The sequence below is a fragment of the Tiliqua scincoides genome, chromosome 4 (assembly GCF_035046505.1).
Source record: "Tiliqua scincoides isolate rTilSci1 chromosome 4, rTilSci1.hap2, whole genome shotgun sequence".
Lineage (NCBI taxonomy): Eukaryota > Metazoa > Chordata > Lepidosauria > Squamata > Scincidae > Tiliqua > Tiliqua scincoides.
In genome coordinates this window covers 184,551,074-184,568,148 of record NC_089824.1, presented here as the reverse complement: position 1 = coordinate 184,568,148, position 17,075 = coordinate 184,551,074, and the positions used below count along the sequence as shown (strand labels likewise).

Genomic DNA, 17,075 nt, shown 5'->3' with positions numbered 1-17,075 from the left:
TGCAATGAACATGATGCATTGTAGGAACTACAGGGTAAGGATGCCAAGACCAAGCAAGTCTCTTGATGAGAAGCAGAGCCTGAAGACAGAAAAGAGATTTTGAAGTGATCCCCATATCTAGGCAGTAGCCTTGCTCAAGAGAGGAAAGCAGGGCAAGAGAGTCAGAGCTGCTTTCTCATAGGAAAGGGGTGTGTTGTAAAGGGGCCACATGGCTGGTTGTCTGACCCAGACTGGCACAGCAGTTTTGGTTGAGCTCAGGGAGAAAAATGGGGAGAACAACCAGAAGGAGGAGTGGAGGTTACCCTGGATCCTGACTTGGCTTAGCATAGTTGTCCCTGGATTGTGCCTTTTGGAGGGGGTGCCTTTACGTTGCACCAGCAGGTCCCGCACAACAGATTGACAGCAAGGCAAAGACACAAAGGGTTCTGTGACCCAGCTTTTTATATCTTTTTGGCATCCAAAGATTTCTATGCAATTCTTTGTGGAGGGAACTCATCAAGGAACCTTTAATTTGATGGCCTTTGATAGGTGCTGCCTTTGAATCTGTACCAGGCTGAAGGTCTGACAGCTAGCTCAGGAACTCTGTTGGCTAATCAATATGCTCCCTTGATTGCATTTAGCCATAGTTGGTGAAGATGCTTTTCCTTTTCTTAAGAACTTGTTTTCCTAGGTCAGGAAGCTCCTATGACTAAATCTGCTGTGCAAGCATAAGAACATAAGAAGAGCCCCACTGAATCAGGCCAAAGGCCCATCTAGTCCAGCTTCCTGTATCTCACAGTGGCCTACCAGATGCCTCAGGGAGCTCACAAGACAACTGGAGACCTGCATCCTGGTGCCCTCCCTTGCATTTGGCATTCTGAGGTAGCCTACTTCTAAAATCAGGAGCTTGCACACACCATAATGACATGTAACCCATGATGAACATTTCCTCCAGAAATTTGTCCAATCTTCTTTTAAAGGCATCTAGGCCAGATGCCATCACCACATCCTGTGGCAAGGAGTTCCACATTGGGTAAAGTAATATTTTCTTCTGTCTGTCCGAACTATCCCAACACTCAGTTTTAGTGGATGCCCCTTGGTTCTGGTGCTGTGTAAGAGGGAAAAGAGCATCCCTCTATCCACTTGATCCATCCCCTGCATAATTTTGTATGTCTTTGGCTGCAATCCTAACACACTTTCCTGAGAGTGAGACCCATTGAACAAAATAAGTCTTACTTCTGAGTAGACCTGGTTAGGATTGTGCCCTCAATCATGTCCCCCCTGAGGTGCCTTTTTTCTAGACCAGGGGTTTCCAAACTTTTTGGCCAGAGGGCCGCATCAAATATCTGGCGTGGTGTGGAGGTCCAGAAAAAAAATTTAAATATAAAACTTAAATAAATAATTTAGAAATTGAACTTAAGTGAGTGAATAAATGAATAAATGTGCTCATTCATTCAACCTCTCTGGCCCTCAGAACACCCTCCAGACACAATCAGAGCACAGTTCTGGTCATGTTCAGTTGAATGGGCCAGAGGCTTTCAGGGGACAAGAGGTTGGCTGTGGGCTGGAAAGAGGCTTGCTGCGGGCTGCATCTGGCCCCCGGGCTGGGGTTTGGAGACCCCTGTTCTAGACTGACAGCAAGATGCTGTTGTGTCACTCTAATTTTGGGGGACCTGAAATTCCACCTGAATCAGCCTAGATGGGGGTGGGGTTTAACTGCTCAGATGAATTAAAACGGTGGCATTCCTCTTGGCCTGTGAATCTGAGACTTCTGACACCAGTCCTTGAAGTCCTACCATCACTACTTTACTGGGTCTGGGTCATGCTTTCCTAGCAGACCAGCAGCACCACATATATGTGTGCACATGTGTTTCCTACATGCCTTGAAATGCGATCAGGCAACACTGACATATTTATATGAACTTCAGTGCTCATGGTCTTACAATTATGGCCATGACATTTGTAAAATTGTCTCGGCACACACTGGGATTCAGATCATTGCAATACAAATGCTAGACTGCAGCATCCGATCAAAGCCCAAGGTTTCCTTTTCAGTTTTGGCAGCTTGCTGCCACCAATGAAAAGTAGGGCTCAGCAGCAAACAAAAGGATGAATAAGAATCCTTGAAATTCAGCCTCTTTCCAATTATTCAGCAAGCTTTAAGGCAGCCACCTACAAGTCCCAGCATTCGAAGGATTCTGCCTTCCTTCAGTGCAGGGGCTAAGTAAATTCACCCTAGATACAGCTCATGGTGGTTGTAACAGAAAAGTACTTAGGTGGACTATTCACTTCTTCTTCTTCTTCTTCTTTGTGTAGAGACCATGAAAAACCAAAGAGGCTCACTGTTATTTATTGGACGAAGGGATATTACAACAAACACACATATTACCCATGCTATACAAAATATACATTCTGATAAGTGAGAAAATATAAATAGATAAAAGGAAAAGACAGCTGTAGCAAGGGGCCACTGGTTTGCACTGCTGTAGAAATGTGCAGCTACCATTCCTTTGGGATTTGCAAAAGAAAGAACATCTGCCAAATACCTTCCTCCTGGCACAGAAAACAGACAAATGCTTCAAAATTAAGTGCCATTACCCCAAATCTTGTACAGATCTTTTCCCACAAACCCTCTTTTTAGAATGGGAGGATGTACTCGCCTACTAAGTTTTGGAAGTTTTCCAAAGATTGTTACAAAACCTCTTAAAAGGAGATGCTTCACAATTTCATCCCCCCCCTCCCCACTGCAGCTTCTTTTCACATGAATGTCTTCATTCTCCCATTCTTCACAAAGATCCAGCTGAACCACTTTCATCCACCAAACCCAAGTAAATTTACCTCACAGGGTGAGCTTGCAACTACATCAGTGCACTGAAGTGAGCAAGCAATGATGGGTGTGTGAACTGGCAGATCTCTCTCTCTGCATTTATGCTTTTGAATTTCCAGTGTGAGCAGGCTGTTGCCACAGTTTGCGCAATGAGTAATTTGCATCCTAGTGTAGTTCACACCAAGACCGCACCAGGTGCAGGATGCTCTGCCCTTGCATGCTTGACTTTGCCTGAAAATCTGCATTCTGAATCAAATGGATTTTCCATGGGCAGACTCAAGCTCTCAGAAGCTGGTGAAGAAAAAAGCCTCAAGCGCTCATTTACTGGAACAACTTTACATCAGGTAGAAGAGGAACGCTTCAACCGTCCTGAAGGCACGTGCTGCTGAACAGGTAGAACTGGCAACATGAGATATCATGGCAGAAGCCTCTTCTCTTACCAGATGATTTTAGCAACAGAATGGCTGTCAGAACAGCATGGCATACTGCTCATTTAGATTACAAAATACCAACTAATGCCACTGTTGTCCTCCCTGAAAAAAAATGTGCAGCAGACAGGTCAGTTTTAGTTAGTTCCCAACTTTTACCCTTAACATCCCTGATGTTTCACCAAAGGTGGTTTGATAGCACAGAACTTTTCTAGCTTAAGACTAGGGGCCCAATCCTATCCAACTTTCCAGCACCTGCACAGCCACAATACCTCCCCAAGGTATGGGAACAAATGTTCCCATACCTTGAGGAGGCAACTGACTAGCTCTCCACCACAGGATGCAGTACATGCCCCATTCGTATAGTGGCACCAGCACTGGAAAATTGGATAGGAATGGGCCCTATTTGCCCAACATTTGAGACTGAAGGAAAGTGTCTGGATGATTCTCCTCTTTCTTCCTTGTCCATTCCCCAAATATTGCATTTTCAGTGGTTTTACTTTTGCTGCTCTAGATCAGATAGGGGCTGAAGCAGACAATAAGGCAGCGAGAAGGGGAGGCTGTGAGTATTGCAATACTGGTCACATACATTCAGTGCTTTGAAGCCAACACTGAACAGGTGAAAGAAAAACAGCAGCTACTCTCTCTGCCCCAGAAAGGAGAACTCAAAGTTTTTGTTGGCTGACAAGCTGACTTGGTTTTGAAAGTTTCAGACAGTCTCTTCTTTACTGCCCTGTAAGATTAAAGCAGGACTAAGTATCACATAACCTAACATCTTTCATTGCTGTTGCAAAAAAAGGCAAGGAGAACCATGAAAGGAGTTTGCACTTATATAACTTAGTTACCTGGTTGGCTGATCACTGTAACTGGGTCAAGTCCACTGGGAGACTGATGATTCTTAAACAGAAAGAGTACCATTGTTTTCAGACACAACTTTCTGCAACATGTAATAGGACACACACTGCACACAAGAATACCAGGATTCAAGCTATGGAAAAAACACCTGTAATTAGACTAGCCAAGTTCATTTTCAGAGTAAGCAGTATGCACATTAATACAAATAACTGGAATCACAATTTTCTGGATAGGCCCTTTATGCCCACATTTTCAAAGTACAGCATGACAGCTTTGGTAATGTTTTTCATTCTTGCATGGAAAGGTATGGATTGTATGGAAAAGTTACTGTTGCATGGAACTCACGCTCCAGCTAATTTGTACATATAGATAATTTCACATATGTTGATTGACTATAACAGATGCCAAATCATGGCTAATATAATTACCTATTTACAGCTTGTAAGATGTTGTACAGCTGCAGTTCCAAAGTCTGAAGAGTCACAGCAGGAAAGATCAGTAATAGTGAAGCCATTCTTGCCCTGAGATAACTTTCCTTTGCCTGCAGTTTTCTACAGTTTAAGCTTTGAACATGCACTGTGAAACACATTTCATTTTGTGATACAGTGGCTCATAACACGTGACAGATTACTTTCCACTCCTGCAATGCCACCTGGAATGAGTAAGGCTGAACTCCTAAGCACACTTATCTGGGAGTAAGCACCACTGGGCAAAATGGAACTTCTGTGTAAAGGATTGTGCTGTAAGAGTTCTTGTATGGCTAGCCACAGATATTCAGCTTATTAGGACCAGTTCACACAAACATCTGCATTGCTTAATTTCTCAGGGATGTGGATATGAAGAGATATCACTGAAAAACACTATTTGTAGTGATGTGAGATATGAAATTCTATCTGATCTGTAACTTCTGATGATTCACTCACACATCCAAGTCCCCAATTCAACCTGAAGTTATCAAGGTATGATAACTACAGATAACTACATTATGCAATGTATGAATCAAAATGTCACATCAAAGATCCTTTATCTGACTTCTAGACTTGAGTTGCATCCCTGTGTTGCAATATGTTCAAGCAACCATGAAGTTTAGAATAAGACCTTTCAACTTCATAGCCTCAGAATTCCCAGAGGAAACTTCAGGCCAAACAGAAAGCCCCCTGAGCTATGATGCGATCCCTGGATCATAAATCTCCAGTGCTGCGTGGGAGGGGCTGTTCCTCATTGGCAGAACATGTCTCACATGCACAAGATCTGAAGTTCAAGCTCTGGCATCTTTAGCTAGGGCTGGGATATATCTGGCTGAAACCCTGAAGAGTTGCTGCCAATCAGTGCACAACTTACTGAGCAACATGAACAAGTAGTACGGCACAATATAAGGCATATGCTTTTGATCCTAAGGCTCTATTTGCACAGAAGCCCATATCACATGAAACTGTTCTATCCACTAACAGCTACTGCTATAATGTGGAAAGTAAGGCTATAATGTGGAAAGAACCATCACATGATAAAAGCTTCCAACAGGATTTCATGTAATAACTGCAATCACAGCTGTAGGAACTGGCCCTTTAGCTTCCAATGCTAGGAAACAATCATTTCTAGTCTCTTAAAGACTGGTCAGGAAATGTCAGAATGGTAAGACAGTGTGTAATTTTTGCCATAAGAAAACATTTACATTTCAGCTTGATATTTATATGTTTAAGTAGTGTATACAAAATATTTATACTATGTGAATTTATTTACAATGAGAATTCTTTAGTCATAGAAAGGGTCCATCAAGTTTGTAAATGGACACCAACACGAATTCCTGCTAGCAGTCAGAAGGACCAAATAAGTCTGTCAATAGCTTCATGCTTAAGACTGAGGGATCTTGCAAAAGAGCTCCAAAGTTGCTTTTTTCAGGAGGAAAGATAAATATTTGGGAAACATTCATATGGTTTTTCCCCATCTTCCATTATCACTTCCGCTGTTAGTTGTAGTATTTGTTCTATTCACCGCTCAGTCATGACTCTTGAACCCCAACATGTGCCATTTTAGTGGGACTCAAGAAGAAAGGGCCTCTTTCATGACTTGTCCACTCTGATTGCATTAGGTAGTCTCTGTTCTGGTCCACATGGCCTCTCTTGCAAGCACAGAGCATCTTTGGCCATGGGGCAAATCCTGAGGTAGGTTAAGACACTGCAGACTGCTCCACACTTGCCGTTAAGGCTTCCTACTAAAATACTTTTTATGTTGCTTCATGATGTTCCTGTGTGTTCCGAGTCCTGTTAAAATCAAAGTTGTGTTCATGTAACCTGTGGCGAGGTCTGGGAGAAGAAACCTGCTCACGTTCACTCTCCGAAATGCCTTCACTTCGCAGGGCTCGAGGCACCTCGTGGGTCTTTGGTTGAGGGGAGAAATGAGGATGTGACAACCCCAGGTCTTTAGTGATACCCCATAAAGGCAGCTGAAAAGGATCTGTGTAAGGAAAATAAAAAGTTCTGTTTGAAGCAAAAGCATCAACATTAAGGTGCTCCATGCATTAAGATTCACATTCTTAAGCCAGACTGGGGTTTTGGTTTGCTGAAATATTTCTAGGATAGAAACTAGAATTTTTAAAAAACAAACTTGTATTATAGACCTGCAAAAACATGTCTAAGAGTCCACAGGCATTACACAAAATGCTCACTGTAAAAATAGTACAAAAATATGTTATATCCATAAGAAAAGCAGAAAAGATTTTTCAGTAGCTTAGAGTACTGTGAAGAATATTCATTAAGAAATACAGTGTTAGCTGGAACCCATGTATGTTTAGAACAGTTCTGACTCCAAAACTGGGTGCAAATGATATACCCCTGAAAAATGTATTTTATATAACTCATCTGGTTTCATTTCCTATTGGCAAATGGTATTTGGATGCTGAAATCCATTGTATCACAAGAGAACAGGAAAAAATCAAAACAAATAGGAGATTAAGTGCTCTGTTTGGTGGCCCACATTCAGGAAAAACTCTTGGAGACCAGACTTTAACATATGGATGATATACTATTCCATAGAAACAAAATGGTTTTCCACTATCCTGGTAAAGACAGGCTTTTTTGAAGGGTATTTTGTAATTCAGTCACTTAACAACTGTTGCCTGCTCTATGGTATAGCATACAGAAACTTCATGTTTACATGAAAACTAAATAATACTGAGAAATAAAAACAGTTAATATGGTACTTACCGGTGTTGTACGGTTTTCTCTCATGTATTCTGTCATGATTAGTAAGGAATACAGACATGTCTCTGTCAGGTGAGAGACTATCCAGAGTGGAACCTTCATGCTGGGTGCATGCTGGATAGGACTCTTTGGGCATCTGCACCATAAGGCTTGACAGTGTTTGATCAAGTGGGTCATCTTCAGTGATGTATGCATAAGGACAATACTCTCTAGTTCTAGAGTAGATGTTGGCATTATCATAGCAATCTGAGCAGACTACCAGTGGCCCTGGACCACCTAATGAAAGACAACAGTTACAAATTAAGATGCTGTGACCTGTCTCTCATCACTTCAGGTCCATGTAGAGGCACGAACAGTAGGCTTAATGATAATGATAGGATGGCTTGCATAAGTGTCAGCCAGGCTCAGCTAATTAGAACTGGCAGCCCTGCATGAATATTTGTGAAACAATTCTGCAAGCATCAAAGAGCATAGGAATAAACTATCACAGACTTGGCAGAGAAAAAAGTAAGGGGCTAGGTGAGTTGGGCACCTATATGAAAGAAGGACAAGTAATTAAAGCCCTGACTATTTATTATTATTATTATTCCCCCAACAATAGTAAGCTTAAAAAAAACACCTAACCTCACATCACAGGACTTAATTTTAAATAAAGTTTTAAAGGTGGGATTCCCAGAGTGTGCATCACCATGCTTTAGGGCAGCCATTTTCAGCTCACAGCACACTGACAAGGCACTAAAGTTGTCAAGGCACACTACTAGTTTTTAATTACATTATTATGTTACAATTAACTTAATTAATATAACTAAGGGCACAATCCTAACCAGGTCTATTCAGAAGTAAGTTCTATGTTGTCCAATGGGGCTTACTCTCAGGAAAGTGTGGTTATTCCACACCAGGATTCACTGGGGTTGGGGTTGGGGGGGGGGAGAGAGAGAATGGGAGGCAACTGCAGTTATGAGGGTGGAATGTGTGTGCAGGAGGGAAGGAGGCGGGGTGGGGGAAGAGAAAAGCATCACTTGCCTGTTCATGTATTCAAGAAGGAGTGCAACCAAGCCTTGTATGCCTACTCGGAAGTAAGCCGATTATAGTCAATGGGGCTTACTCCTAGGTAAGTGTGGACAGGATTGTGGCCCAGAGCCCTGCCAGTGGAGGCAACGCAGGCAGGGTCACTTTGGGGCATTGCAGGCAAGGAAAAGGGTCTCTCAGGGATCCTTTTCCAGCCAGCTGCTTCTGGCTCTGGACCCGCTTCCACCTTCTGGCTTGCCCTCACTCCCTCCTCGCCCTTGCTCCCTCCACGTTCCCGCCCGCCAGGAGCTCTTTCAGGATTCTCCCAATCAGCGCAGGGCAGGCACCAGCACCAGCGGGCTGCCCCTTTTTCTCCTGCTGCCGTGCAAGGCTCTAAGCAGCTGCTTCTCCCTTGCCGCCGCTACCCCTGCTGCCACCGCCGCGGCACCCTTGGCACCCTTGGCCGCGGCAACCTTGACTCCTTGGCCCCACGCACACCTGAGGCAGCTTCACAGCACACCAGTGTGCCGCGGCACAGCGGTTGAAAACCGCTGCTTTAGGGTGTCACGGCACACTCACAGGGGTGCTGCAGAATGTCTCTAGTGGCCCCTCCTAGCTGTTCCTCTGGAAGCAGCATCCTGGATCTTGCAAAATCCAAGACAGTGGTGCCCAAATCTTGCATTGGTACCACCATTTTGGATCTAGCGAGATTTTGCCTGGCGGAACCAGGAAAAAGGGGTTACAGGGCATCATATTCACACAAGTCTGGGAACCTTAAAGATAAAAACAACTAAACTCAATAGGTGGGGGGGGGGGCAAGGTTTAGTGGTTTACAAAGAATGTCACATGCATGGCTGTATGCAGAAGTTGTATGTGTGCAGTGAACTTTTGGTTCTTAGAAGCCAAGTTTGTTCCCTTGAAACTTAGATTGCTGAACCAGAAAAGCTGACAAAAGCAGGAAGGTATGCCAATAAAGTTTCCAGTGACTTGGTAGAGATGTCCCACATCACAGGTAGCAGCTCCGTTCAGAGAACAACATTCAGGGCAGAAGGGCATCATGTTGGGGAAAAAGGAAATACCCTCCTTAAAAAGAACTTATTTTGAGGGTGATGGCTGATATTCTCTTGTGCCAAGGCTGTTTCTCCAGAAGAAAGCCAACAGATTTGATACAGTGACATTTATTCTCACCTATTATTACTACTATATTTATTCTGGCCTAGAGAACTTGTTAGAGAGCGCATACTATACACTATCTAAACAAACAAGGTTTCATTTTCTGAGATGGAAAACATGACAATGCTCCTACTACATTCCATTGCTTGCTGACACACATTACTCTTATGAATCATAAATGGTAGTGCTAGAATTGGGTTACCAAGGGCAAGGGTAGGCAGACTGCATTTTGTGTGTCTGTGTGTTTTTATTAGAACCCCTGTGGGGCCAACATGTTCTAAATGTACAAAGCAGGAGTACATACTTGGGGTCTCTCAACAATTAAGATTTAACTAAGGAAATTTGAGAAAGTACCTCTTACTAAATAAATAAGCACCTTGCTGAATCCAGATCAAGGTCCACAAAGTTCAGCATTCCCTGTAAGAATCCCAGAAACTGGGAGACTCCTGATGAGTCCATCAGAAATCTACCATCTGCCCATGGGACCCAAGACTTACCATCTGTGCCTTTGTGTACATAACCATTGGAGGGAGGCATAAGCTGCTGGTTGCTTCCTGCCTCAGAATTACTGTAGCCTTCCTGGGGTTCTGACAGAGTTCCCTGGGACGACAAATAACTGGGAATATCAGCAGGCAAATTTACCTCTTCTGAAAAGGAAACACACAATAGCAAGCATTATTCTTTTAATTTTACAAAAGGATGATCCTGATGTACATCTGCAAGGAAAGCAAGCTTACAGAATCCCTAGAGCAGTGTTTCTCAAACCGTGGTTTGGGACCCACTAGGTGGGTCGAGAGCCAATTTCAGGTGGGTCCCCATTCATTTCAATATTTTATTATTAATATGCTAGACTTGATGCCAGCGTGGTATGTGACTGCATTTAGGGAAATGTTACAGACCTGTCCTTTTAACAAGCTACTACAGGTTGAGCCTCATTATTTGTGTGGGTGATGGCAAAAAACTGGATAGCAAATCAATTTAAAAAACAAGTCTCTTTCCTCAAGAGAAAGAGCTGTGATCTTAATTGATCTTAATCAATCAAGGCTGTGATTTAAAAACAGCCTTGCTGACCTTTGTGATGTAAAATAAGAGTCATTAAGAAGACCATCCATCCATCAGTCCTCCTCCAAGCTAGCCCCTCCCTTCACCAATGCAAAGTGATGACTTTTCTTTCAAGTGCTCAGGGGGAAGGGAGGGGCCGCTGGAGAGAGAAGGGTTGATGGAGTGTCAGCCAGCTGCCCTCCCTCTCTCTCTCTCTCATTAAGGAGGCTACTGTTAAAAGGACTGTTCAGTTTTTAAAACTGATTTCAAAGGGATGCATTTTCCCCTTCTCCAGGGATCAGCACATTCCTTTTCATTTGCAGGGGCCATTCGTGTTGAGTCAAATCTGTGTATAAAAAATCTGTGTATAAATAGGCTGGACCTGTATATATATTCTTTTAAAAATGACAGTAAATGGAACTTTCTCCTGGGTAAGTGTGGGTAGGATTTCAGCCGAGGATTGTTAAAAATGTTCCTGCTTGAATGTATGTCACTTCTGGTTATGACATAACTTCCGGTGGGTCCTGACAGATTCTCAATCTGAAAAGTGGGTCCTGGTGCTAAATGCGTGAGAATCACTGTCCTAGAGAAATGTTACTCCTGAGGTCAGAAAATGAAAATTCCTTAAAATATTTTCATTTACTCTTTTTTCTAATGCCATTATATTGCTACCTTGTACAATTGCAAAAATGATTAAATTCCCCACTGCCATGTCTTCTTTGTCAAGTCACAATAAAAGCAGTATCCTGAAGAACTGCCACGCATGGTGGCAATTCCATCTTGAACGCTACATCCTCAGCCAAGAGCTGCAAGACCCAGTCATAAGGACAGGATCTCTTGAGTATTCTCATTCAACTGTATGCAACACTTTCTGTCTATCCCCTTTTCCTGCTCTTTGTTCATTTTCGCATGGTAAAGTCATGGGCAGGCTTACCCTCTGTATAGTACATTGAGATTCTGGCACATGTATATCACATTTATTTTTACCAGCATGAAAGAATCAGATTAGATATTCACCCTGGTCAAATGCTGAACATGTCATCAGAAAGTAATGAGATCATCCAAACAGGGTCATATATCTTGAACTTTCTTTACAAAAAAACAGAATTCCTTTCCTGCCTTGTTGGAGCCAGAATGACTTAGACTTCATTTTGTCTGTTATGCTAAGTTGTCACTGAAACACACTATGTTTGCAGAGTCCCCACCTGTGTTAGTGATGCTGTAGTCTTCACTTTTCCTTCTCATATGATAGATAACAATAACCCATACAAGGGAGGTGCCCACAACACAGCAGACCACCACAATAATCACAATGCCTATTGTTGTCCAGCCATCTTCCTCAATCCCAATGCTATTTTGGCCAGAGTCACAGTTTGGTGAGGACAGGACATTCAGGTAGATATGACCACGTTCGGTACCAAGCGTATTAGATATCATGCAGGTGTATTTGCCAGCATCTTCTAACCCAGCATCTACAATGATGAGGAGCTGATTGGCAGCAGCAAAGAAATGTCGTTCTGTTACTGTCAGAGGCCCATCATCCTTGGTCCAGTTCAGGCGAGGGGCAGGGTTGCCACCAGCAATGCACTGCAACACGACCGTTTCACCTCTGGCCACAGTCCTGTCTTCCAGGGGTCTGATAAATGAAGGTGTTTCTGAACCAAGAGAGAATGAAGACAACTTAATGTTACTAAGGGCACAATCCTAACCAACTTTCTAGCACTGACATAGCTGTGCCAATGTGGCGTGCACTGCATCTTGCAGTGGGGAGGCATTCAAGGAGGCCTCCTCAAGGTAAGGGCATGTTTGTTACCTTACCTTGGGCCTGCATTGCAGCAAAGTCAGTGCTCGAAAGTTGGTTAGGACTTCGCCCAAAATCAAATACAGAGTCACAATGATGACTGCATGAAACTGAACAAACATGACTTTTGTCTTCTACAAACAGACACACCACACAGGAGAGCACCAGCAATGACAAATAAAGTCAGCTATTTATCAAAAACCCAAAATAAACTGGGCCAGCATCAGGCAACCATAACAAATGCTTTAGGGGTATTTGCCTTAGTACTGGCAAATTTGAGTGGCATTTCTAGCTTCTTCCTAGACTGGAACTCAAAACTAAAGAGTGATTTTTCTTATGCTACATTTGCATTCAATGGCATGAACTCAAATTGGCTCAGAAAAATAGAAAACTTAGTCCCCAACAGTAAGTTTAGTGATTTAAATTAATTCCCTCAAGACTGTTTTGATGCTATTCCCTTTTTATTATTCAAATTTTATTGTGATTTTGTAAATTTAATACACACGCCTGAAAGCCCTTCTCTTACTATCTCCCATTTGGCTCCTCTAGTACTAAGAGAACAAAAACATATTTTCAAGTAAACAAAGAAAAATACATATACTTAAACAGTTTCCATCTAACACATTAAAACAGTACAGTCTTACACTTCAGCACCAAAACTTGTACAGAGGTGTGTTTGGCGTCTTCAGAAGACTAATAAACTTGTTATATTTACATACAATTACAAAAGGGTCCCACAAGTACCACCAGACTGCACTTCAAGTACTCCTGGTGGTACCTGTACCACTGGTTGAGAAACACTGCGATAGAGACTTGTTAAATTCCTCTCTACTCCTCTCTTAAAGTGGGGGATCCAATGGTTATTTGATATACGGGAGCTCCCCTAGTTTCAGTTTTCAGACTTTGGGTGATACCATATTTAAACAGAAGCAGGATCTTTGGTTGAGAGTGACTTGTTGCACACAAATGCATGACCACAAGGCTCTTGACGCCACAAGGGATCAGCCTATTTCTGATCCCACTGCATGCAAGGGTGAGGAGCATCTTAACAGGCCAACCAATATCTTCCCTTCCAAACGTTAATGCTCAAATAACCCATGTTATATCCATTCTTTGCTTACCTAACACTGTCAAGGTGGCATTTGCTGACAGTCCTCCTGCCACGTTTTGCGCCATACAGCTATAGATCCCCATGTCTTCTATTTTAACATTTGCTATGAAGAAGACATCATCTTCTGGCATTACGTGCATGCGTCGTTCACGAGCTGCAGGAAAATCTGTGCCCCCATCTTTCTGCCAGGAAATCTGAGGAGAGGGATGACCTTCAGCAGCACACTCTAGCTTAGCCATGGCTCCAGTTCGGATAGTGAGATCCATAGGAGTTTTCAAAAAAGAAGGCAACTCTGAATGAAGACATATTAGAAATACCAAATCAAGCTTCTTATTACTGAAACAGAATCTTCAAGTCTCCGTTTGTTAAGAATGGGCACAGACCTTCTTTTAGGAAGGATTTCATCAAGTTACTGCACTTTTCTAAGCTTTTTAGCTTAAGCTACCCCAATTCTAGGACACAGTTTTCAGGGTTTTTTTTTGTTTTTTTAAGCATGCTCTCAATTCCTGCCTCAAGAAACAGAGGGATGATCCAACCACACTGACACAAGTCAGGTTACAGCAAGTTTGAGTTCTCATTTTGTTTGGTGCCCCTTATTTTAAGATACAAGGCTGCATACAGAAGTTTAACCATTCCTTGGAAGGGGGAAGAGTTTCTTTCATGGACTTATTCTATCCGCCCTCTCTTTCTGTCTATCTAAAAGCATTTCATGTTGATTAGAATAGAGTATGGGCAGGAATTTATACAGGTAAAATAGGTAAAAGTCTGACCAAGCAAGACAACTTTACTGGACTGATGTGGTTTGGTTATAGCATATTTTGAGAGCAAAAACCAACAATGATAGTTTAAAGAATGCAAAGAAATGGTTTGGAACAGACTATACTTCAATGAAATGCACAAGAGAACCTTAAACTCTTAATAACCTTGTATGCCAGCAAGTGCTGAGGCTACTTTATTTTATTTAGAACATTTCTTAGCCAGTCTTCAGCCAAACCTTTTCAAATGGCATACAATAAAAAAATTTAATTAAAAAAATAAATAGTAAAAACTGGTCACATCCACCAACAGCAAACACAGGTGGCAGAGTGCCAGGCAGACTGGAAGCCAAAAGAGGGCCACCGGCAGACAAAGTACTGATTTATAAATATTTGAGGAGACTCCCAAGGGAGGCAGAAGTAACTGAGTTTGCATTTCAAAAGAAAAGCAGAAACTCCAAATAGTCTGACAAAGTCTTCACATTCTCAGTTGCCCCAGGAATTGCTGAATGCTGAGGGGTGACAATGGAAAAAACACAAGGGGAGGGGAAGAGTTGGGCTGCTTGAGCCTTTAATAGTTTACCCTATAATCTGGAAGAAGGGTTAGGGAGATGTAGCATTTAATTGCAGGCTGCACTTGTCAACTATGAAAAGAAATACACAGAAGCAGATAGAATTCTAACATAGTATCATACGGTCTAAAAGGCCTGGATAAATAAAAAAAGTAGCTACTCTGTGCCAAAAAAAGAATTCTTAGGTCTGGTTCAAGACTGAAGCTGAATTTGTGAGCAAATAGATTACATCAGAAACAAACACTTTCCATTTTCAAAATGAAAAACATTTGGTGGGAAAATGCTGCTGTTTGGTCAGCAATTTAAATTTGGTCAGAAGGCACCTCTGATAACTCTTGCAACCAACGATCATCACCGTTCTCTGCACTAGACACAGTTTCAACTTTTCTCCAGAACAGTGGCTTGGGATATCTCTTCATTTAGAAGCTGAGCAAACATTGCAAAGGTTTACACAAACTTGTTGCCAAAGCTCTTTTAGTTAATGTTTTCCTAAAGGAAGAAGATACAACTCTGGTGCATACCGTTGACAGTCAACTTGGCCTTGTTGGAATAATTGGATCCAAAATGATTAGAGATGATGCACTGGTATTTTCCTTCATCAGTGAAGTTCACATTGACAACGTGTAGGACTGTCGTGTACTCCAGAACTTCTCCATTTTGTTGCTGGTACCTGACAAAATTCTCTATGTCTGCATCATATAATATTTCGCTGTCCTTCCTCCAGGTGGTAGACATGGGAGAATCACTGCTGCTCACCGCTCTGCAAGTCAGGGTGACATTGGTGCCTCTTAGTGCAACTGTAGTCTCAGGATGTGCTCTGATCTGTGGCTTGGGGAAGTCATCTAAGAGAAACAGAATCCTTCATTAGCCTTCATTAACTAGCTAGCTTGCAGCTGAAGTGACAAATACTGATATAAATTGTAACACTGTTCGGCTTGTGCTGTAGGCGACACCTGTTCTCACTGCTAATTCTTCAAACTGCTATCTCTGCTTTCACACCCATACTGGCTGTGTGAAACAGGATGTCAGTGTTTGAGGATAAGCAACACCAACAGTTATAAATTAAAAGCATAAGTATTACTAGAGCAGGTCAAAGATACATGTAGTCTAGCACCCTGTTTCACCTGGAAAGTTGACAAGCGTGACAGCTAAGCATCAGCCTTCCTTGTAAGCTACACGGTCAGGTGCCTGAGCAGCTCTAATGGAAGCCCCACACTGCTTTCCTCTTGTGCTCCAGACTTTGGCAATGAAATCATCGCCAGGTCCCCACAACTGCCCATATGCAGCCAGGGTAGGGCTCTGTGCACTTGGGAACAAAATTAAAAGGAACATTGCAAGGCATACTCCTCCTGCCATTTCAACTGGTATTCAGATGCATACTGTCTGCAAACCTGGAGGCAGCACATAGCCATCAGGACTAGCTGCCATTGATAGATCTGTTCTATCAAATAACAGATTTTCCAATATTCAAATCCTCATTTAACCCATTGGCAATGATCCTTACATCTCACTATTGTGGAATGTCCCAAGAACAGAGATACAGATGTATGCATTGTCTAAAGGAAACTGCTGCCTGCACCTGGAAGCCATTTTTAAATATTAACCCCATGTAACATTTATTTGTCCCAAAAGTTGGTTGGTTGGTGTGTTTACTGTATATATCTATGTATGTGTAAAGAATCATTCCATTCTGCTCTAGGCAATATTGATTCTCATAATGACAATTAAGAGAAATCTTAATTGTCTTAATCTTAATCTCAAATCATCAAAATTTAATGATGTTCTTAATGACAATTTAGATGTCAACACAAGCTTATTTTGTTTCTAATTATTTTGGCAACTCCTATGTAGAAAGCACATTTGACAGTGGGTGTAGAACAGCTGCTGGAAAGAACAAACTTCAAAAAAAAGCTCCTCTTCTCTGGAGTTATCTGATTTTACCAACCGAAAGGAAATTTACAGATTCAAGAATTCCTAAACTAGCATTTTATTCTATACAGTTGCCAAGAAATATAATTTAACTGGGTGTGACTAAACAAAAATGAAAATAAGAGGTTGTAGCATGGTTTCATGACATACAAAAAGGGGGATATATAACAGGCTACCAGAAGTGCAAACATCTTGGGAGAGGAAATGTTTGAAGGGTCCTCGCTAGATAGCATAACCATATTATGGGTCACCCAAACTGGGTTTCCTTGGACAGGCCCCCTTCTCCACCCCATTCTGCCTCCCCCCCTCCCACCACTGTCTGACTCAACTTTGCAGGCCTGGTGGCAGAAAAATATTCCTAATGCTCCTTCCTCTGAGGCTAGAGAGGCCTTGTTT

The 17,075-nt window shown here is 42.3% G+C and overlaps 1 protein-coding gene across 1 annotated transcript in view; it reads right to left on the bottom strand.

Annotated features, from left to right (window-relative positions):
- Nucleotides 1-4,223: 4,223 nt before the first annotated feature.
- The window catches only part of LRIG2 (leucine rich repeats and immunoglobulin like domains 2), a 53,151-nt gene continuing 40,299 nt past the window's right edge, over nt 4,224-17,075 (bottom strand). The window contains exons 13-18 of the mRNA XM_066624241.1: nt 15,272-15,592; nt 13,434-13,715; nt 11,717-12,166; nt 9,968-10,117; nt 7,293-7,565; nt 4,224-6,543 (exon numbers count right to left, since the gene is read on the bottom strand). Of these exons, the coding sequence (XP_066480338.1) occupies nt 6,314-6,543; nt 7,293-7,565; nt 9,968-10,117; nt 11,717-12,166; nt 13,434-13,715; nt 15,272-15,592 (1,706 nt within the window). The 3' untranslated portion in view covers nt 4,224-6,313. The remainder of the gene's footprint in view (nt 6,544-7,292; nt 7,566-9,967; nt 10,118-11,716; nt 12,167-13,433; nt 13,716-15,271; nt 15,593-17,075) is intronic.